The sequence below is a fragment of the Callorhinchus milii genome, unplaced genomic scaffold (genome assembly GCF_018977255.1).
Source record: "Callorhinchus milii isolate IMCB2004 unplaced genomic scaffold, IMCB_Cmil_1.0 Scaffold3, whole genome shotgun sequence".
Taxonomy (NCBI): domain Eukaryota; kingdom Metazoa; phylum Chordata; class Chondrichthyes; order Chimaeriformes; family Callorhinchidae; genus Callorhinchus; species Callorhinchus milii.
In genome coordinates, this window is record NW_024704744.1 from 54803952 (window position 1) to 54828318 (window position 24367).

The window sequence follows — 24367 nt, forward strand, 5'->3', positions numbered from 1 at the left end:
CATTAGTACTGTTATGCCAAGATAGACCCTTTGCTTATTGGTCAAAAAGTATCATTAGCACAGTAGCAACAAGAAATCTATGATTCGTTTTTAGTTTCTTTCTTTTCAATTTTGTTTCATTCCTTTGTTCTCAATAATAATAATCCTTGCATTTGATATAGCGCCTTTTACATTGGAAAACACATCTGAGCACTTCACAGGATTTACTGTAGTTTAGTGTAGTGACTGCGTATACAGGATTCCTGTAGATTAGTGGTCAGAGCACTCAACTCACAAGCGAGAGGACCTGGGTTCAATTCCTGGGCAGGGCGAAACGTTAGGCAAGTTTCCTTATTCCACTTGCCTGTTTACCTAGCGGTACGTATGAACTTAGTTGTTAGTCGAATAGGGGATCGCTTTTCTGGGGGTAATAATCTGTTCAAAATAATATAATAAATTGGTCATTGAATCCATGACTGCTTGTGGGAACCGCTGTGCACAATTGGCTGCCGCGTTTCACCGACAAAATAAAGTAAATTCACTTTACAGTATATTCTGTGAAGCGTTTTGAGACGTCTCGAAGACGTGATAAGGCGCTATATCAAATGCAAACGATTATTATTATTTTATGGGTGAACACAATATCCATAATTGATGCAAAATAAGGGTCGGGGTTGGAAGAATTTGAAGTGAATTGGTCACAAAATGTAAGTTCTGCTTTCAGTAAAGGAGCAAATAACAAGGGGGCAGTTTTTGCTTTGATTAACATACAAATTATATATAGGATATTAATTATGCAATATTAACTAGTTTATTCATGAAATGCGAACTATGGCAGCAGAAATTAATCCAAGTCTCTCCTGTTGTTAAGAACAAACTTTGTTTGTGCACAATGTATCATAGTAACAGGTTTGCTACGTGTGTGGGTGTGGAGCACACAACACAACCCATTAATAAAAGCAGTACAATTATTGATCTTGTATGGTGCTATTATTTCTGAACCAAACATTTTAAAACAAAATCAAACTGGTAAAAATGTATTTTTACACAACACCTTGTGTGTTACGTTTTACTGTCCTTTTGCGTTCTCTTTTCTCCTGCATTGTGAATGTCCTCCCAATGTAAAAGGCGCTTTATAACTGCAATTTGTCGTCGTTGTTGTGAACACTGTAGGTAGGATCCAGTAATACATCTACCACACCTGTGCCACTTTCAGAAGCAGACTGATTGCAGCTGGAACACTTCCAGTAACTCATGATGAGACATATTTATACTTGTGCTACTTGTACATAAGCAGTCTGGATTTCATCCTCTGAATTTCTCTCCCACCACTCATGCCTTTGTAATTTAAGTTGCAAGCTGAAAAAGTTCTAGGGCGATTAGTTGACTTATCGCTCACTAAATCAAAACAGTGTGAACACCAATAAACAAGACAAACATGATGCTGTGTTATATTGCCAAATCTATGTAGTCTATTCTCCTGGAAGGAGGGAGGAGGGAACTGGAGTCTCCTTGAACTGGCAACAGCACTTTAGAATAAGTCAATCCTCAACAGGCTGATCTGAGTAGTCTGGTTCCTGAGCAGTTTTCTAGGGCAATGCTGGTGACAGACCAGCCTGCCGAGCTTATTGTTAACACTTAGAAGGGCAAACTGGAGGCATGGGTTATTGCCACTCAGCTCCTGTTAACCTTGCAAGCCAAAGCCCTACCCAGATAAGCAGCTGGGTCACACGCACTCTGGGGTCCCAAGCATTGGTCTTTACTCTTCAGATTTACAGGGTGCTGTATGGTGAGAGGGTCATACTCCATCCAGATATTGCTATATATAGATATGAAAGGCAAAATACTACAGTTGCTGGAAACCTGAAATAAAAACAGAAGTCACTGAGAACACTCAGCAGGTCAGGCAGCATCTATGGAGAGTGGAAAGTGAGCTAATGTTTCAGGTCGATGACCTTTCGTCAGAACTCATTAAAAACAACTTGATGCTGTGATGGGATGATGGGTCTCCTGAAAAGATGAGATCAAATGGGCCAAAGGGCCTTCATCCAAACCTTTCTTATAATCTTGTGAACACTTCAACAGGCACATGACTTAAGCCAGCTACGAGAATTTTTTTTTGTCATAAAAGTATTGACTTCCTCATTATTTACTCATTAAAAACAACCATTGGGAAGAAACATTTCAAAGCCCAAAACTAATACATCGTATGCACTGTGTTACATACAAAAAAAACCTTTAATCAATCAATCTCAATTTATAATAATAATCCTTTCATTTGATATAGTGTCTTATCACGTCATTGAGATATCTCAAAGCGATTCACAGAATATACTGTAAAGTGAATTGACTGTATTTTGTGGGTGAATTTCTATATTTGCTGCAGTAGTTAGATCCTTAATGACCCATTTGATCTGATCCCTTGTGACATTTTGGAAAGGATTATGTTTTCACAATTAACACCCGTAAATTCACGTCATGCGGCATGTGCCTCACATCCTAGGTTACCTCACTGGATAGCTATTGTGAAAAAAAGTTGCTTTAATTGTGGATTGCATTGCTCCACACGAATTGAACTTGTTGTGTAAACGAGACTTAACGTTTTGTGCTTTGATCATCACATTGCTGTGTAAAGAGTTAACATTGAGCTAATCCACTGTGTAAAGAATGAATCAGCTGCCGTGAAACTCTTGAAATGACAAAGCGAGGGCCTGGTTGCCTGTAAAAATGAATGGTCAATGCAACCAATTGGAGTAACAATTAAAGCATATTTAAAAGAAGTGAAAATATGGCCATGTTTTAAATGGCCATTAATCATTTTAAATTTGTTTTACAGGATGTCATTTTTCCATACTTGCCTCCCTAAACTATTACCATCCATTAGTAATCCCCCTTTAAGGCTTTCTTCAATATAAACTATAGGTGGTAAGGGTGTTGGTTTAAGATTATAATTTGCCGTTAAGACTATAAAGCAATGATTTGAAATTTGAGCAAAAGACGTAACAGGCCAGGTTAGGTGGAGGTTAAATCTTATCCCTCACACCACATAAAATATGGCACATTGGCTCTATTAGTAGCACTCTTGTCTCTGAGTCAGAAGTTTCTGGGTTCAATACAATACAAAATGCAATCCAAAATTACATTAGTAAAGCACCTTTTGTGTCAGGAGGACGTTCCAAGGCGCTGAACAGTCAGGGATTAGGGATTAGGATTCAAGCCTCATGTTGGGACTTTGAACTCACAGTTGAGGCACACTATAATGCAGTAATTGTTGGAAGTGTCAGCTCTCAGATGTTAAACTGACTCGCAAGTCATCTTTTGAGTCATTTATTATCGGCCCATCAATTTTAGAATGCCGTGTGTACTCTTCACCAGTAAGTCAATCCCCTCTGTAAAGAGTCTTTTCTTCACATGAGGGAGAGGGGAATAGCAGGGTGATAGGAGGGAGAAAGGAATGGGCGAAGACACATGTGGAGTATAAACACTGGCATAGACTGGTTGGGTGAGTGGCCTGTTTCCATGGTGTACATTCTTTGTAAATCTTTGAAAGCAAATCTGTTTGCGAGGGAAGATTATGCCTTGGGAATGGAGTGCCCTATCTGTAGTTCTTCTCCAGAAAATCTTAAAACACTATGAAGATTTTTCAGTTTTATTGCACTCAATTCAGAGAACAAAATGCTGCACACAAATTACATTTTACAAAGGAAATCACAAAACGCAAACTTCACTGTGAAAGAAGAATTCCCTTTCTCTGTTAAAAGCTAGTGCAAATTTAAGCGTGATCACATTCAGCTACATTCGTCAGTTGTTAATCTGAAAATTTATAAAATATAGTTATATCATGTAAATGCATCATTGTAACCAAATATACTTTATAGAACTCTTTTTAAAATCTATAATACAAGTGGATATTTATGCTTTTGGATGGTTAAGAATGCCAGTGCTTTGAGTCACATTTAGGGAATGAAGTTTTTGGTATAAATGTGAAGTAGTGTCTTATAAGTTACTAAGAAACATCAATTGTCCAAAACTTCTTTTGCTGTTCCAGCAATCACAATTCTACAGAACAGCAACAAATAACCCACAAACAATTGTTTTAAGAATTAGATCTTTGGTACCACAGATATTTTCAAGGTGCTAAGAATGTTAGTGAGATCAGTTACAAAGGCCGTGGACCAGATCCCCCTGAGGTATAGTAAAAGATTTTTTCTACCATGATTCAGTGATTTTTTGCTGCAATTATTTCTATCAAGTCCCACAAGAGTCCTTTCTGCTTGTATTGCTCCATGTACTTTAATTGAATTACTCTGCACTTTGAAATTTACAATACATTAAATCAGCAAAGTCGAAACATTTAATTTTTCTCGCATAATTAAAACTGAAGAAGTTCTATGTTATTTACTCCAGCTGATTCAGCAGTCTTTCCAATTCTTTCTGAGCTTTCTGGTCCTGCAAAGAGCATCAGGTGGAGTGGGGGGGGGGAATAAAGATTGCACAAATTATTTTACAAAACCTCTCTTCAAGCTTGGATTGGTCATTCACACAAGACCTTACAAATTTAGCAAATTTCAAAAAAGGAAGCCACTGTGAAATAGTAAAACTAGCCAAAGAGTAAAAAGCATGCAAGTAAATTGTCTGAATTTTACTCATCATTCATCTGCTCCTAATAGTTTTATTAGGAGCATTACCCATTAGTTTTGTACTTTTGATATACATATATCAGTCCAGATCTCTGAGATTCACCTGTAACCTTATGGATGGTACTTGGTTTGACAATATAATGCAAGTATTTTAGAGCTTTGTCAAGATTATAATTGCTGCTGTTACTAATAATTCCCTGAAAAATTGTAATAGAATTTGGAACAAAAGGGTCATCAGACCATCAAGTTGCCACCATAGAACATATATGCATCAGTAACCTGGCTGACCAAATAAAAATTAAAATAATAAACTCTTCATAACTCCTTGATCTCCTGATTTTCTGCCTCAGTCTTGCAAAAAAAATAGGATACTGGAATGTTGGAAATCTGAAATAGGCCTGGAGGACTATCAGATCAAGATCAGCTCATCAGGCCTGATCCCTCATCAGACGTGGAATATTTGGGTGTGAAAAACTTTTAAAAAAATAGGATTGAGTAAAGCAAAGAGAACCTGCTCCAGAAAACAAGAATGGGAAGAGGCCAAACTTCACATCTTTCCACAAGGAGGTAACAAAATGAGCCATTAACAAAATGTTGTTGGTTGGTGGGGGTGAAGCTGAGCCTCCTCTTCGTGCAATTCTTAAACCTGTGTATCATCCCAGATGGACATTATGCTAACTGTTTAAGGCACACAGACACACACCAGGCGAATAATATCTGAGCTGGCGGAATGAGAGCATGATTAGAGACATCCTAATATCACAGGTATCAAAAGTAACTCTCCCAAAGGGGCAAGTCACCACCCACTCTCATTTTCCCCGTGGGAATCAGTCACTTGTGCATTGGCGAATGAAAAGAAGACTGATACTGCTTGCAAACTGTTGAAGTGACTTGATTTTCAGATCACTAAGTCTGGAAGAGAACTTCCCCTGGTAAGTGGATGAGTGGCACTTTCCAAACAGGAGCACACTCTGAAACGAAAATGTGAGGTGACTGAAACATGGGACTATCCAGGTTTCAAGGAAGAGGAAAAAATACGGAATCAAAAAATCATGGGTTAGAGAATATTGTGCCTTTTGATAGTTCATTTGTTTTACTCACTGATGTATCAGCAGAGAGGATGGAAATATGGTTGAATATATCTTGTTATCCCAGAAAAGGAGGAATAGAGCAATGTATGTGGATTCAGCTGGGTAATTGCAGCAGTACTCTAATGCACATTCTCCACAACTATACCATACATTCTCTGGGATTAGATAAGAAAGATGCATCCTCTGTGGAGAGAGTGCACCTCCCATACCAGACAAAAAGCAATTTCCATGCATATGTGAAATTCAGTACTTTGGTTTGGATACTCTTAATGATGGATGTCCTCGTATATCACATGCATGACTGAGCCAGAAATACCTATAATCTGTTGCATTCAGTTTCTGTCTGGGAGGTGGAAGAGAACAATTAAAATAAATCTCTAGAGTGCTTGTCATTTATCTCATTGCTGTTTGTGGGATGTGGTGGCAAAGAAGGGCTGATGTGTTTGCCTATGTAAGAGTCCCAACAACATTTCAAAACAAAGTATTGTGTGAAGGCATTGCATCAAAGGGGTCAACATTAAATGCAAGTATCGTTTTGGTACCTCAGCAGAAACTACAGGAAATGTTGCTGCATTATCACACCATTGTTTTGCTTTGATGTTCTGTCCTTGTTCTCTGTAACACTAAAAAGTGAAAAGGCATTTCTACATATTTTATTGAACAGCTTGAAAAATCACAGCACACATGACTTGTTCTTAAAATAGTGATAATATTTCTAAAGTGTAATATATATAGCTTACCTTTGCTAAACAGATGCAATTATACATGGAGTAATGTGGCTGTAGTTCCTCAACCTGGAACATCAGAGGCAAATTTAATATATAGCAAGGAATATTCATTTCTATTCCAGAATATAAGCAACTTGCCATATCGTGCAATTAACAGTGCTCAATCTACATTAACGTCTGTTAATTCTACATAAATATTTTACAGAACTAATCCAGGAAAACTTTTATAGTAATTGTATAACATTTTCAATTTGTGTGTGATGAAAATGTGTTACTGATTGTACAATTTGGATCCCCTATCTCATTGGTTTCTTGGCAATAAAGATGCAATAATGGAAGGCACCAGAACTGTACATGGCCAATATCTGCAGTGGCTCTGAGACAGAAGTCAAGTCAGGCTGCAATGTCAGGAATTTAGTTTAGCTGTATGCATGGTGTTCTGGATTGTAATGTTAATGAACTGGAACTGTACAAGTAGGTGCAGATTACAGATGGACAGTCACACAAGCACATATCACACAAACACAAATTATCCAAACTGTTTTGATATCCACTGAGAGGCTGGTCTCAGTTCATGCAGATATTCAGCTCTGCATAAATATATAAACCGCCAACTATATCAATCAAATTCTTCCCCTGGTTGAGTAACTGAACTGGAGACCAAGCAAGATATTTAGACTATAAATAACCCTGAATTGCATTCCACACAACCTGAATTGCATTTGGCACAAGCTGAATTGCATTACCTTGAGGAAACATCTCAAAGCTTCCCCTATGGATGAATTTGGTGGGTCTCCGAAGAGTGTAGCAGCTATATTTCTTTCAAACCATGACAACTGAGAGACCTGAAAGCAAATGTGTCAAATGTCTTCAGCAAGTACAGCGATGCCTCAATTCAGTGGGGCAAATCTCAACGAATGTCATACCATTACAATGCACAGAAAAGTGTCAATTTTGGAAAAAGAGAGGTACATTTCTTATACAATAACATTCAGGAAAACTATATTTATAAAGAGGAATTGAGTTCTATTTTACAACTGTTGTTTTAAATGCTTTCAAAGTACTGCATCTCATTTGCTTTAAGCATGGTGATGGACTTCCACATGTTGGGACACCTGGTTGACCAAAATAATTCTATGTAATTCTTTGTAAAGGTAGTTTCATTAAAAACTATGTTTTCTTTACATTTCGCTCTGATCTTTTTTGCCCCCTTCCTTTTTGTTCCAACATTACGTTTGCCACATCTTCTTTGTATGCAACAGTGCCCCACAGGTTTAGTGCAAGATGCTTTGTACTCCGTGACTAATTCAATAGCTCAAGTTATTTTTTTAATTCTATTAACTTTGTGGACTCACCAGGCAAATCTCAGCTGGGCCACTAGATGGGAGGGCTGCAGAGCAGCCTTATCACATAATTACAGTAATTATTTATACTCTTTACAGTGAATACCGTCAAGTGTAGGGACAGTTTTTGTAGGTAGACACAGCAGCCATTTTGCACACAGAAAGGACCCACAAACTGACATGAAGCAAACGGCCAACCTTATCTGGAGGATTGCTCACCAAGTCACCGGGAGAAACTGCCCTCTCTTTGTGAATACCATCATTAACAACAACAACTAGATTTAATTTATAGAGCACCTTTCACGTCGGGAGGACGTCCCAAGGCGCTGGACAGTTGGGTCGGGATCCGAGCAGGGGGGAAATGGTCAGGGTGAGGGGAGGGAAGGGAGGGAACGAGGAGGGGGTAGAGAGTCGAGAGGGGAGCTGAAGGCACGGTCAAAGAGAAAGGTTTTGAGACCGGCCTTGAAGGAGGAAAGGGAGGAAGCGGCGAAGGCACTGGGGGATAGAGTTCCAGAGCCTCGGGGCTGAGAGGCTGAAGGCCCGGCCACCGATGGTAGGGCGGTTAGGGCGGGAGATGTAGAGCAGACCGGAGCCAGAGGAACGGAGGATATGGGCAGGTAGGTTGGGGGATAGTAGGTTGGAGAGGTAGGAGGGAGCAAGGCCGTGAATGGCCTTGTAGGTGAGAATGAGGATCTTGAATTCGATCCTCTGGGGGATGGGGAGCCAGTGGAGGTGAGCGAGGGTGGGAATGATGTGGTCGCGAAGCCTGGTGCGGGACAGTACACGAGCTGCAGAGTTCTGAATGACCTGCAGCTTGTGGAGGGAGGTGCCGGGAAGGCCGGCGAGGAGAGAGTTCCCATAGTCCAGCCTTGAGGTGATAAAGGCGTGGACCAGAGTTTCAGCAGCGTGAGGGGTGAGGTAGTGCCGTAGTCTGGCGATATTCCAGAGGTGATGGAAGGCGGTGCCAGTTGTGGCGCGGATACGAGGAAGAAAGAACAGCTCAGGGTCGAACAGAACAGAATTAAATCACATCATGGAATCTGACAGCTACCTGAAGAACAGGCTGCCTGGCTTGTCACTCCCCAGAGGGTAGAGTTTAAACTCTTGTCCTCACTTTTAAAGCCCTCATGCTCTTGTCCCTCCTTATATCTGTAACCTGCAAAAACCTTACCATTCTGCCCGCTTCCACCGCTCACCGGCGCTTTCCTGCTCCATGTTCCACGTCCTGCCTGCTCCACCATTGGCAGTTGGGCCTTCAGCTTTTTGTTCCCACCCTCTGGAACGCAATCCTGGAGTCCATTCGCCTCGCCCCCTCCCTTGCCTCTTTCAAGGCCCATCTCAATACCTTCCTCTTTAACCGCATCTTTGGTCATCCTCTCACCCCCACCCCCCTTGCCCTCCACCTGTCTCAACTCCAATACCCAGCTTCGGTGCAGACCACTCTTGACTGCCTAGCTCCTTAGGATGTCCTCCCAACGTAATATAAATGCAATTTGTTGTTGCTGGTGTCAGTTCAGCGTCTCATCTGAAGGACATCTCCATCAATTCAGCGCTCCTCCAAGATTGCACTGAAGTCTGAACTGAGACTGTGAGCTCAGATTTCAACATGGGGCTGGAGGTGAAAGTATTACCAACTCAGCTAAGATGACCAGCCCATGTTAAGATTGGAGAAACTGTCAGGAAAGATCTCAGTTAGAGAAGATCACCATCCACTGTATAGCTTCAGCATGACTTCTGGGCATCTGAATGTAACTGATTTGGTAATGTACTCTGGCAGCCTAGCTTCAATGCTTATTGATGCCTCACACTGTTTGGACATGGTGAAAGATGAGTGAAACTACCTCGCTTTCAATATACCCCGAGGCAAGTTCTATCCCAGCCATGAGTCTCCACTTTGTACTTCCTATGTACATCACCATTGAACTTCATTTGGCAGCAATCAGCCCAGGTGCATACCTTGTTGAACAGAATAGAGTGCAGGGCTGTAGGCTAGAAAGAACTTTGGAAAGGAAAGGAAACATTGGGAAGACTTGCTATGGGGGAAAAGGTGCGGGGGGAGGACATGGAACAGGCCAGTGCCTGCCAAAATGGGGAGGGGGGGGTAGAAAGTGAGAGAAATCATTTCACTATCTTTCCCCAGTGATCAGAGAAACAACTTTTGTTGAAAAAAGGTAACTCAAATTCATCAACTTACTTCATAGCACCATCTTCCCAGCAGGTAGTATAGCTGAGGATCTTGTGGCCTCAGTTCAATTGCTTTGTCTATATGTTCCTATGGATTGAAATGTCAAGAATGAATTTAGCAAATGTGAGCTTATTAGTATAGAATACCACAATGTGTAATGGAAATCTAACAAGGGTAAAAATAAAGACATGCACTATTTCAGAAAACACTGTGCTACTCCATTTTCTGAATGCAACATTTCTGGACAACCTTTAACCCTGGGGTTTTAAAATATGTACAGCAAATTGTATTGTATTTCTTTTCAATCCATTCCCAGTGGCCTATTTGGGTTCTCGCATTTCAAGACAGTAATTTATCCGACCAGGAATGCAACCCACTTTTTTGGGGGGATTTGACTTTGTAATTCTGATTTCATATTTGACGGCTTTATATTTGCACCTATTGTGGTCATAATACAGCTCAGAATCAACACACTTCATATTTGTGCTTGTAATTCGTCTGAACATTATTCTACATTTGTAAAGAACTACTGGAAATGGCAACTGTCGATTTACCAACTGACAGTAGCATTAAGTGAATCAGACAAAAATCAAAAAGAGGGCTCTATAAATTCAAGTAGCCAAGTTGAAGCTTAGAATACATACTGCATACGGTACAAAACCATTTGTTGTTATACAGTATCACTGCAGATTGAAACAAATATGAGAAAACTATGAGAACATTTCTGTATGAACAAGTACAATTCATCTCATGATGGAAACATAGGCGTAAATCCAAGAAGTTCCCTCAGGCTGTTCACCAATCGGAAACTCAGAGCTTAGCAAAGAGAATATTTAAGTAGTGAGTATTATAGCAGTGCAGCTGATTAGCAAGACTGCCCAATTTACCTTGAATAGATAGCCATTCTTGATTTTGTTTTGAATACTTTCACTCATTGAAAGATAGCCGCAGAGAACTGCAAACCTACAAATAAGCCAAACAGAAGTGAAACATTCGTACATGTTCGACCAAGGGCTGTTGGCAGAAAAGCACAGACACGTTAATGCTTTGGTAATTGGATACAGAGAATATTGAAAAAAAATTAAAGTAATGACAATTCAAACCTCTGCAGCACCTCCCAAGCAATATATTTAATCTGAATTGTCTATTGATCTAAATTGAATCATGCAATTCATTAGAACTCGTGAATCTACGTTTTTTTTTAAAAATTGCAATTCCCTTTATCCCATTCACCCGTCAGCAGTTGCAATCTTCTCTGTACATAATTTCAATTGATGCCGACACCCATTTATGTTAACAAAGTTAGGTCAAAACTTACAGAACCAGAGCTTATTTTGTAAGTACTTACACAATATTGGATAAAAATTCTACATCAGACATTGTGAGAGAAACCACCCAAATTCTAGTCAATGAAAAGACCCTTCCTGGTCCATCCCACATTTTGTCTCAGTCCCAAAAGACAGCAATTACACATTCCTACTATGAGCACTGAAGTTATCGAATAATGGGGGTGGGGGGGGGTGTGCTCCTTGGTGACAAAACAGCCACAACAGCCTGTAATAAGTTTGCTATCTCCCATTCATTCTCTTTTTTAACCCTCTCCTTTAGGATTAACGTCATCCCACCTTCCCCAACTACCCTCTTATTTTTCGGGGGAGGTGGGGGGTGTTATGTTTTGCATTTGGACTATATCTCTTTTCAGGTCTTTCTTAGCTCCCTTGATCTCTGTTAGACCTTGTTCTGTACTGTCTTGTATTCAGGCCCTTCCTTTCTCCTTGTAAATCTTCCCTTTTCGACTTAATTTCTTTATTTTCCTGTTGATCTATTTTGAGTGTTTTTGCCCTGCCACAATGCGGTAGGTGCTAGTCCAGCATGGACTGCAGAATGTTTTTGAAAGATATCTGTTGATCTTAAGTAGAATCATGCAATTCATTAGAACTTGTGAATCCACCTTTTTTTAAAAAAATGCACTTCCCTTTCTCCCATTCATCCGTCAGCGATTGCCATCTTCTCTGTACATAATTTGAATTGATGCCGATACCCATTTATTGGGATTCTTCCTCTTATGTTATCCTCAACTGATTTGTCCTCGAGTAGCCCATCATAATCCATGTCACTTAGCTGACATAAGAACATTAAGAACATAAGAAATAGGAGCAGAAATATACCATTCGGCCCCTCGAGCCTGCCCCGCCATTCAATAAGATCATGGCTGATCTATTCTAACTCCACCTACCCGCCTTATCCTCATATCCTTTTATCCACAAGAAATCTATCAATCTCAGTCTTGAATATGTTCAAGGACTGAGCATCTACAGCCCTTTGAGGTAGAGAATTCCATAAATTTACTACCCTCTGAGTGAAGAAGATTTGCAGTAAGACTTTCCTATTCTTATATTCTAACCCTTTTGCAACAAATGCCAACATACCGTTAGCCTTCCTAACTGCTTGCTTTACCTGAAAACTAACTTTTTGTGACTGGTGTACAAGGACACCCAATTCCTTCTGAACGCTAACACTATCTAGTCTCTCCCCTTCTAAAAAATAATCTGCTCTACTGGTTTTGCCACTTAGGTGGATGACCTCACACTTCCCTACATTATACTTCATCTGCCACCTATTTGCCCACTCACCTATCCTATCTATATCTCGTTGCATTTTTTTTAATGTCATCCTCTGTGTTTACTCTCCCTCTTAGTTTAGTGTCATCCGCAAATTTGGATATATTAAGTTCGATGTCCTCATCTAGATCGTTGATGTAGATTGTAAATAGTTGAGGCCCAAGCACTGATCCTTGTGGCACTCCACTGGTCACATCCCGCCAATTTGAGAAGGACCCGTTTACCCCTACTCTTTATTTTCTTCCTGTTAGCCATTCTTCAATCCATGCTAATATATTCCCCTTAATTCCATGGGCCCTAATCTTGTGGATCAACCTTTTATGCGGCACCTTATCAAATGCCTGTCTAATCATATTGTGATCCTCTAAGTATCCCACTACAACATCCTTAATTAAGGATTCTAGAATTTTCCCTACCACCGATGTCAGACTAACTGGTCTATAGTTCCCCATCTTTTCTCTCCCACCCTTCTTAAATAGTGGTGTGATGTTTGCGTTCTTCCAATCAATGGGAACCGTTCCAGAATCCAAAGAATTTTGGAAGATTAGACACAAGGCCTCCACTATCTCATGAGCTACCTCTTTTAAAACCCTAGGAGGCAAACCATCAGGTACAGGGGATTTGTCACTTTTTAATGCCAACAATTTCCCTAGCACCAATTCTTTGCTAATGTAAATTTCCCTAAGTTGCTCCCTGTCATTAGCCCCTTGGTTCATCTCTATATCTGGTAAACTTCTTGTGTCTTCTAACGTGAAGACAGAAGCAAAGTATTTACAACAACAACAAGATGGCATTTATAGAGCGTCTTTCACGTCGGGAGGACGTGCCAAGGCCCATGTCCCAACTGGACAGTTAGGTCAGGACCCGAGCAGGGGGGAAATGGTCAGGGGGAGGGAAGGGAGGGAGCGAGGAGGGGGTAGAGAGTCGAGAGGGGAGGTGAAGGCATGGTTGAAGAAAGGTCTTGAGACCTCCATTTATTTAGGGACTCTGCCATATCCTTATCCCCCATGTCTCTGCCTATAATGGGCTCACATTTTCTTTGCTGGCCTATTCCATTTAATGCATTTATAAAAACTCTTACAATCTGCCTTAATGTTCCTAGCTAGAAATATTACTCATTCTCCACATACCCCTGACGTTTGCCTGTCTAAAGTTGTACTAGAGATTAGTTACATGATTGTGTCGTTTTCCAAGACAAAATGATTGTTGTTGAGCTATTGTGGTCACTATCCCACACTCATTAAAAGAGAATTTAATTTCCACACAAAAGAATAAACTGGGCAGTCATCTTCACTGTTTACCGGCCATTCAAAATGCTTTACTTATATAAAACTTGTGGTCAGTAAAAATGAATTTAGGTGAGATGCATGGCTTTCTCAGTGAGGAATGTTGGTTGCATTATAGAATAAATTTAGAATAAGTCACATATTTATGTGCTTAGTTTCATACAGTGTTTGTGTTTTCCATATAAAGTAAATAGAATTGAATCTTCAGCATTGCCACTCCAGCTCTCAAGCAGTTTTCTAGGTTTCTTGCCTGCAGTGTCACACTTGCACCAGCAGAGGGAGAGTTTTACCAACCTCGATGGATCTTCAAGTGGAGGTAAAAGTTGCCTGTGGGGTTTCTGGAAGGAGGGGAGAAGGTGGGACTCAGCAATAACTTTAGAAGTTTTCCTCGAAGTATCACTCTTTTTGAAAAATAATAGAACAAGCTCTGTTCTGACCTGTTTACAAGCTTGCTGTTAAAAATATGCAATGCTTTGGATTTCTGCCAGGCTTCGAAGCATTGGTACAATTGAAGAATCTAAAAAAGTTTATAATAATCCTAGAATTTGTATAGAGCCTTATCACGCTGTTGCGATTTCTCAAAGTGCTACACAGGATATACTGTAGTGACTGTTTAGTGACTATTTTGTTTAATGATTATTTATAGGTGAACTGTTGAAACACAATGGTGATGTGTTTCAAATGCCTCTAATATTACATTATTGTCCCAAGCGGACAAGAGCTACTTTTCTGCTTGTGGTCAGTAATTTGACTTAAGTGAAACACACTTATCTTTCTAGATTTAGAAGATAAAAAACCTAAAGGTTATTTATATTGGTTTAATTAATTTATATTGGTTTAGTGTGAGAAATATTTGGCCGTGATATTTTAATTCAATGGAATAATCTCCTGGAGTGCTCAGTGGTAAAGGTACAGCTAGGGTTCAAATAAGTATATGGAGTCTGAATTTTCCTGGTTTAATTCCTGGCCTGTACTGAATCAGCTGATCTCAGCAGGGGTTCCACGCAGTCTCAGATATACACGCACAAGGCAGCAATACCCATGCATGAAGCATTTTTCCATTTTTCCATATTGTATAGCAGTGTTATAAAATACATTTATTACATTACAGTAAGAACAATTTTAAATTAAACTGAATAACAACATTGATTGTTCGGTTGTTCCATTTCCCTACGTCTGATCTCGTTTCATTTACCTCTGTAATCCTAGTTTTTGATATTGCGCCTTTCATATCAGGAGGGCATCTCAATAGATTTCATAGGATTTGTTGTAGTGTAATGATTGTGTATTTTGTAATTTGTAGACAAACACACTTCACTGTGTCTTACTTACTTAAAAAAGCCTAGTTTTAAAACTGAGCTAATTTTCAACCTTCATTCTTCTTTCTCCTGGTTCCCACTGTCTATCTTGCTAGATACATGCAATTTTGTTTTCAAAAATGTTTAATTGGCTGAAAACAACTCCTGGATTTGGACTGATAGCTATTATAAAGCCAAATGCATGAAGATTTGATCACAGATGTGACCTGGTCTATCTGACGTTTATAACTGCATCAAAACAGGAAAAGATCTTGACAGCTAAGTAAAGCTTGTTGGCAGCTCACAGCGAAAGCATTCCTGGACCCGTAAACACGTCCATGGTGTGAATGTTTAATAGATAGCTATAAGAGCAGGAGGATTGGTTGATTTCAAGTGATTGCAAGGCATACTAACAGCTCCCGTACGCTTATAAAATGAGGCTCCCAATGGAGGGGATGCGTCCTTTTGGAGCCATTTAATCTCATATTAGAATAACATTCTGAAATCAGATTTAAGTAACCAATATATATCAGAAAGTGTTGAGATAGATCAGGGTGGTCCAACCTTTTGGTTGCCATGGGCCACATTCTCTATTTGAGAAAGGTCCGCGGGCTGCATGAGCAATATTTTGTGTTTCCCTTCCAGAAACATAACAACGTTCACACAGCACCTTTTTCATGTTGAAAGGACATCTCAAAGTGCACAACACTGTCGGCTGAGCACCTGAGCTGTGGGTGGGAGCTAAGAGAGGTAGGAAGGTAAGGGAAAAAGATGACCGAAAGCGTTAGGTCTTGATGTGCCTTGAAAGAGGGGAGGGAGCAATTAGGAGGGACTCCAGGAATGGGACTCCTGAGAGCGGGAGCAAAATGGCGATGGTGGGGGCAGATGGCATGAAGCTAGCTGGTGTTTGCTCTGCAAAGAAAACAGCCAGGTTGGGAGGTCGCAGAAGGAGGGTGGGGGGGGGGGGGGGAGGGGGTGGAATGAAGGACATAGATATGTTGTTTACTGGAGAAACAGCGAGCTTTCGGTTAGGAAACTGCAAGGCACATATCTCAGTGTGTATGCTCGGTCCCACACACCCACCATCGCGGCGACTGAGGGAGACTACGATCGTCTGTTTTAATAGTGAACTACGGAACGCTGCCCTCAATTCTCCCCTCTCTCACTCTTTTTCTCTTGCTAATTACTCTCTCACACCCTCTCCGTCTCTCTATTCCCCCCTCTCAATCACTCTCTCTCTCACACACTCTCAATTACTCTCTTACTCCACTTTTCTCCCCCACATACTCTCTCTATTCCCTCTCATACTCTCTTAATTACTCTTTCTCTCTCAATCTCCCCCTCTCAATCACACACACTCTCTCGCTGCCTTCTCACTCTCTCTCCCACTTCTCAATCTCTCTCTCTGCTCTCTCCCTCTCAATCACTCTTTCTCTCCCCCTCTCAGTCAATACATTCCCTCTTCTCACCTCTCTCTGACACACCCACTCTCCTCTCTCTCTTAATCATTCTCTCTCCCCCATCACCCTCTTCCTCCCCCCTCTCCCTCACATTCTCACTCTCTCACACACACGCACACTCTCTCAATCACCCTCTCCACTCCTCCCACTCTCCCACTCTCTGTCAATCTCTCTCTCTCTCAATCATTCTCTCTCCCTATCTCTGTAAATTACTCTCCCCCCCACATCCCCTCTCCCAGTCAGTTGTGTGGTTCACTATCTGCAGCAACAGGAGCCATCAGTTGCTAAGGAAGCAGTTAGTAGGAGACCCGCTTGCCTTCCTGACAGACTGCAGTCACGGACGGTATAATTTTCACTCTCCACGCTGCGTCCTCCCAACTGCCGGCTCCTGTCACTGCCCTGGGTCAACCTTCATTAACAATAACAACAAAATTACATTTATAGAGTGCCTTTCACGTTGGGAAGACGTCCCAAAGCGCTGAGGGAGGGAGCGAAAGTTGGAAATGGTCTCAGGTCAGATAAAATCACCAGCCAGGCCGGATGCGGCCCTCGAGCTGCCAGTTGCACAACACTGAGATAGATGAATATTGTGCAAGGAGATAATTTGGGACAGTTCAGATTTCTTATCCTGTGAATCAACAACAACAACAAAATTACATTTATAGAGTGCCCTTCACGTCGGGAGCACGTCCCAAAGCGCTGAACTGCCAGATGTTGGGGCCCGAGCATGGGGGAGGGGTGGTGCAGGGGTGAGGGAAGGCAGAGAGGTGGGAGGGAGAATCAGAAAGGAATGTGGATGTTTAAGGAGGACTCAAATCCAGGTGTAGTTTAATGCCTACCAATACAACCTCATACAAGAATAACTGTTAAAAAAAAATTCTTCATCTAGCTCTTGTGCTAAGAGGGAACAGTTGACTAACTTAGTATAATTAGCGATTAACTGTGTGGGACCAACGAGACCGATATGAGCATTTAGTATTGGAAATGAGAACCTGTTTGGCTCCAAATCCTTAAATCTATTTCTTTCACAAATAATGGTCTAATTTCCTTTTGGATTTGACAACACATCTGCCTCCGCTTCATTCCACAAACTCACTCTATCTTCCAAAGTGAGTTCCTCCCAGTGCCTTGACAAACAATCCAATCAAAATTGGTTGATTGGTACAAAGTACAGTCAACACTAGAGGAAATCCCATGAGGAACTTTAGAGACATCCTCACGATACGAAAGGCATTTTATCTAATGCAAGGATTATTTATTAAAGTATTCTGACTGCTTTCCCTCTTCTGAGTTTGAGTTGGAGTATGTGCCACAATTGTTCCAGATTTTGTGACTGGAATGAACAGGTTGAGCATCAATAACAGTAAGAACAGTCAGCCTGTTCTCAAGTCCCTGGTCATAAACTGGTAACTGAAAACCACTGGTACAACAACTTGCATTGCCTACTCAACAACTTTCCCTACTCCTCCCTTGCCTAAAGGGTCAAATACTTTACAATAATAATCACAAGTATGTTAATGATAGCCAAATCAGTCCAATTTTTTAAAAATCCCTCAACAATATTGCGGCACTAAGAATGCTATCAGAAATTGTACCACAGACAAGCCAACTTTTTTAAGTACTCCTTGTACAAATTTCACCGCCATGTCTCTAGCTAACAAACTCGCTGAGGGAGGTCTTGGAATGTGGGTAATCTGTGTCGAGAATTTATTGTCCACTCTAGTTGCCTTGAGAGGATGGATATAGGCTTCTCTTCAAACTACTGTATTCCTTGGGGGTATGGCGTGGATTCGAGGAGTGTAACCTAGGGAGTTATGATTTACGTCCAGGGCAGAATCAACTTGGAGGGGGTGGGGGGGTGTGGGGGTCACAAGATTAAAGGGAGCTTTAGCTGAAAAAAACCCTTTCCCTCCATTTGATCTCATATTTCTAGAATACCCACACTACCATCCTCCCATTATAGCATCAAGTTTTTTTAAAAAAAATTAGTCCAGTGTTGAGGCCTCAACCACACTTCCTGATAATCTGTTCCAGTCGTTAATTACCCACTGGATAAGAAAAACTTCCTTGTGTCTGACCTGAAATTGCCTTTTGTAACCCCGATTCTGTGTCCTCTTGATCTGGTGCATTTAAAAATATTGTTCTTGGTTTAATTTCTCAATCCTATTTAAAATGTTATAAACCCCTATAAGGTCCCCTCTGAGATTCCTCTCTTCAAGACTAGTAGCTTGTTTAATTGTTTTTCATAAGATAGGTCATTCCTCTAACATGGAGTCATCCTCATTGCTCTCCTCTGCACTACCTCTGGGGCCTGGACATTTCCCTTACACTGCGACCACCAACATTGTGCACAGTTCTCTAGATGCAGTCTTCTGGCAATTACGCAACTAAAGGCAACGTGAAGCCTGTATAACAAAAACTCCATTAAAAAGAGAAAATGAACACAATGCCTCAGGTAAGGAGGCAGAAAATTGGGTGAGTAAAATCCAATTATTGAGGAAAAGGCTCTGGGACTGAATGGGTTGCTTTTTAAAAAAGCCAGCACAGACACAATCAGTCAAAATGACCTTCCTCTATGCTGTAAACAAGTATACTCTTCTTCTTGATGGTGGAGGTTGCCAGGCCGGCAGAGCATACAGTAAAATGGTACAAACTGTGGGAAGAGGGAGTCGATTGTGACTTGAGTGGCCAGGGTGCCAATCAAGCAAACTGTTCTCTCCTGCATTATGTCAAGCTTCTTGGGTGATGAAAAACTTGAAAAATTGAAGGTGCAGCTCTCATGTTTCTCCAACTCTCAAAGAATGTAGCAAAACACCAGACCACTTGCATTCTAATTTTACTATTGAACGTTGACCACTTACATTCCACAGATGACTGAAGTCTGCTCCAAGCAGCACAGGAACCAGTATTAAATAAAAACACTTCATCCTTTATAAACGTTTTAAATTATATAACGTAAAATATATAACTTTTAAACAATAACCTCATTAATCAGATTTATTTTTTACATGTCAATTTTCTTCCTTTCCCACCTGAGGGCATTGTGTTCATTTTCTCTTTTTACCAGTTACAGGAGTCAAGTATCCTCCACTCCCTCACATAAATAGTCTTGCCAGTGAGTGTTGGAATCCTGTTCCACAATGCAGGAGGGAGGGTGGGGGGAAGAAGCAAACTCCATCCTGTGATCATGTATTCTCCACACAGCAAAGTTGCTCGATACTGATTAGAAGCAGCAATCCTGATTAAATTCTCTTTTCCCTTATTGGAGCATTCTTACTCCCACTAGAGTTTATATGAGCTAACTCAAAAAAAGATAGAAACATATATGGAAATATTCAAAACACAAAATCATGTGCAAACAGAATGGGTGCCACACATGTTAAAAATAAATGACATTAAGGAAGAACCTCATAGAAGTTGCCAACTTCCTCCTCTACTGGTTCATTACTGATTAGTTAAATGCCCCCAAAAATCTTTGGGATTTGACCTTAAAACTTTATTATGTGCCAGATATAGGATCTTCACAGGAAGATAAACCAAAACAACGTTGAATGAAGCATCCCAACATGAAAAGCACTATACAAATTTAATTTGTTGTTGTAGTGAACATTTTAGGATGTCTCCACGGACCACCTTACAGTTGGCAGCTCTTCTTATCTACAAGGTGACCCAGCATAGACCAGGAATGAACTTTTACTTTCTTGGTACCTCTAAGGCTGCTGCAAGTCATCCCAGAGGATTCTTTTGTACTCAATTAAAATCAATAATTTCTATGACCAAATGCAACTTAATAAACAGTGCATCAGGAAGCTGGGAATGGCTGCAAGACAAACATTAATTTGCAAGTACTCAAAAGAGTCCTGTTGTAGCATGAGTGTTGGCTTAAAAATGTTAAGCTTAGATGGATGGATGGAGCTGAAAGATTATAATGACATCATCTTGTTTCAACGATAAATGTTTCTCAGTTTTATTTTAAGGCTCAAGAAGCTGCATCAAGTACAAACCAGTATTAGCATTGCACAATCTTACTGAGACATGTCAATGACAAACATTGAGGTACGAGATAAAGTGCCCTGTAACTGAATTTTAAGCAGCTCATTACTTACCTACAAAATATGCTGTGTGCATCTCATTTATTGCTCCCAAATCAACTTTTGAATGATTAGAAGTGTGGAGTTTCAAGAGGCTTTTCCATCCACCTAATGTCATGGTTAGATCCAAGCCAGACATAGGAATCCCACATTTAAATCCTCACAAATCCTTATACAGTGTATTTAATATAATCCTTTCATGTCAGGTGGACATCTCAAAGCACTTCACAGGATATACTATAAAGTGCAGTAACTGTGTATTTTGGATGGCACGTTTTGTTTACTCAGTAACAAATGTAAACAAATTAAAAGTACATTTTAGCTAGATAAACTGGAAAATTAAGGTCTCAGTGCTATGAAATTAAACGCCTGTGCAAATTAAGAATAATTCACTGCTGCTTTAATATGTTGGAAGCCCTCAAATAATATAAATGTGGTAGTAATGTAATTTTATATCACTGAATGTTATTAATCATGTTGCATTTGTTCTGGAAGTTACTTGTCATTGCAGCAGACTGCTAACACATTGGTACTTGTATGAACAAGACAAGAACAGATCTGTATAAACGTCTTGCCTGGGGGGGATGGGGAAGAGAAAAGTTAACAGAACAATCAAACAGGGCCATATGGTGGATGTCTCGTTCATGTCAATCAAGATGATTAAGAAGCACTTCCATTACTTTTGATGAGTTAAAGCTACAATAAAATAAATGGTGGCAAAAGGAAAGCACCATTAATTAAAATTTCCACTTCAATTCAAAACCAGTCATTTTACAAAACCATCAAGCAATGTTTTATTAACCTGCATTTCTTTATAGTTACTATTATAGTTGTCCATTAGCTACAAAACTTGTTTTGGATAAATATCAGCTGAGCTCCAAAGTGATATGCTTGGCAACGGAATGTCAGAATCGAGTCAATCCTATGCGGTGATCTCAGTCGTCTGGTTCCTGAGCCAAGCGGGTCAACAGTACTCCAGCACACTACCAATGATAGACCAGCCAGCCTGGCCCATTGACAGTTTTCAGATGGTCCACAAGCCTTAGCTCTTGCCAACCCACACTTAATGCTATCAGGAATTATATAAGTGGGTGGATCCCTCCAGGGAGAGTGCACATTCCATTTCAGACACAGGGAAATTACCATGTATAAGTGGCATACATGTCTGGATACTGAATCATAGCAATGGGTTTACACATGTGTTAGACACCCGGTTGACCATAAAAAGACCTTTATATTGAACACTGTGAGCAGTACAAAGGAGTTGGATGAATTTATCAAATATGGGCTACATATCTCTCCTGCTGTAGGCAATGAGATAGCAGACAAAATGAATTGTTGTTTGACCCTGGCTCATCAGCAGGACTTGGGAGGGTAGGCCAATCACTAGGATTCTTCCCATTCAAAATAAATTGGTGTTTGACCTTGTTCAACAGTTTCAACAAGCTGACAACGAAATGTGCCACAAGCAGAGATCAACGAAGCACATGAATTGGCAGAAGACTACATAAGTAAGCATGTTTTTCCCTGGTAGCTTATGGCTTCATAAATGTAGCCTTGTGTTGCCAATTATGTGCCTTAAGCCAAAAGGGTAAACTCAGTTTGTGAACTTGGAGGATTAAGACAGAAGGTCAGAAAATTGAATGGTCACAAATTGAGTGCAGAGAAAAAGTGCAACCGGAAACCAAAACACACAAGTCACTACACTTTACAATATATCCTCTGAAGTGCTTTGAGATGTCCTCCTGATGTGAAAAGTTCTACTTGAAATACACTATATCACATCATATTTGCATCAATATCCCTTCTAACCTAATGTTGTGGTTTATGTCAATTGCATTGTTTTTTTCAAGTTATTTTATTTGGACTTCCCTTTCCTTCTTTGCACAATAATTTGCATTAGCACCCTTCCTTAGTGAGTAACTATTTGTTTGTATAGACGAAGGACTACCATTGGAACATATTTTTACAGATGAGGAACAAAGGAGTAGAAGTTGAATTGATGTTAGAGATCCAGAAGGAGGAAGCATGGTTTTAAAATAAGAGCTTAAAATAAGAGCTAGAAGTGAAATTATATAAAGAGCTGGGAGAATGTGGAACGAGGGGAAATGGGATTAACATATTTGCCATAATTAAATAAAATGCTAGAACAGATTGATGGGTAATTTGGTCTTTCCCCATACCCATGTACAAGACTTTTCCCTGAATATGAATCAAGCCTGACTCAATTGCTAAGCATATTTCACTAACCCAATCACATTGAATGCTCCATTTAACCACTTCTGCTTTTTCCTCTCTTCCCCACCTCCCTAATGACAAAGTACAGAGGTAGGGTCAATCGATTGGATAGGTGTACGGACACCGTGGTACCTAGAAATTGAACCAGGTAGTAATGAAATAAAGAGCACAGGAGCAATCCCACACATAGGTATATCCCGAAGAATATTAAATCAGATTATTGCACAAAATAACAGATTGAAAGTTTTTTGTTTAACAAATTGTATTCACTAATTGTTGTATTGACAATTTTTACCGTCAACAATTTGATCTCACCAAAAGATATCACCTTTATATTCTAGGTCTGAGAGGTTGTGCAATGTATTGAAACAGAAAGGAAATAGTTTAATGCGTTTGAAATTTGTGGTAATTGACTTAACAAGTGCATGATACACCAGAAACTGTTGACTATTCATTTGACACTTGGTCTTGTGGCTGCTCAGACTTACCACAAGTGGCTATCAGCACTGTTAGGGTCCACATTAATTGCCTCCTCAGCTACTTGCTTACCTTAAAAAGGAAATTACAAACACTTATTTGACCATTCCATGTTTGTGAGTGTTAATACCAGCAGCATTCAGCATTTAACCAGATTAATATTGACTCATGCATGTAAAAACAAGTCCAGATTCCACATATCTCTTCAGAAATTTAAAGGACCAATGGTTCAAGTTTTTAAAAAAAAATGACATTAGATGACTACCTCTATCTGTTCAAACGAACAAGCAGCTTGCTTTGTGGCAGCGAAGTAAAATATTTTCCAAGTATAGTTTATCTATCTTAACAAAAGAAAAAAATACTTACATGTTTTAGCTACAGTAACAATCACCCAGTAAATAATAAATGTAAAATAAATACATAACTGTCAACCCAAGCTAATTAACTGATGTAAAATGCAGGCTTGTGCTCACAATTCCACATATTGGCTGCATAATAAAAAATAACATTATTTGATTGCATTTGATAAAGCCCCTTATCACGTTGTTCAGACGTCACAAAGTGCTTCTTAGCCAGGTTATATATTATCCAGGTTGTACATTTAGCACCTCTGCCAAACACATTTTTTCAAGTTGAAGCTTTCTTTAAATCAATGCCGCTTTGCTTGTCTACAAGTAAAACACTGGCATTGATTTAAAACTGTGTTTGCCTACAAATACAGTCACTACACAGTAAAATCCTGTGAAGCACTTTGAGACATCTTGATGATATGATGAGGCACTATCAAATGCAATTCTTAATATTATTATTATAGGTGAAATTACCACCAACTGAGCCAAGCTAACATGGCCTAGAAGGGATTTATTTAACACAGCATCACATTGTATTTTAGATATGCAAAGTTCTAGGGAGTATTGAGGGGAAAATCAA

At 40.0% G+C, this 24367-nt stretch overlaps 1 protein-coding gene across 1 annotated transcript in view; it reads right to left on the reverse strand.

Annotated features, from left to right (window-relative positions):
• Positions 1-3614: 3614 nt before the first annotated feature.
• LOC103178967 (regulator of microtubule dynamics protein 2) overlaps positions 3615-24367 on the reverse strand; it is a 49558-nt gene continuing 28805 nt past the window's right edge. The window contains exons 4-10 of the mRNA XM_007893986.2: positions 23449-23509; positions 10854-10929; positions 9976-10053; positions 7185-7283; positions 6451-6504; positions 6253-6333; positions 3615-4428 (exon numbers count right to left, since the gene is read on the reverse strand). Coding sequence (XP_007892177.2) covers positions 4378-4428; positions 6253-6333; positions 6451-6504; positions 7185-7283; positions 9976-10053; positions 10854-10929; positions 23449-23509 — 500 coding nt within the window. The 3' untranslated portion in view covers positions 3615-4377. The remainder of the gene's footprint in view (positions 4429-6252; positions 6334-6450; positions 6505-7184; positions 7284-9975; positions 10054-10853; positions 10930-23448; positions 23510-24367) is intronic.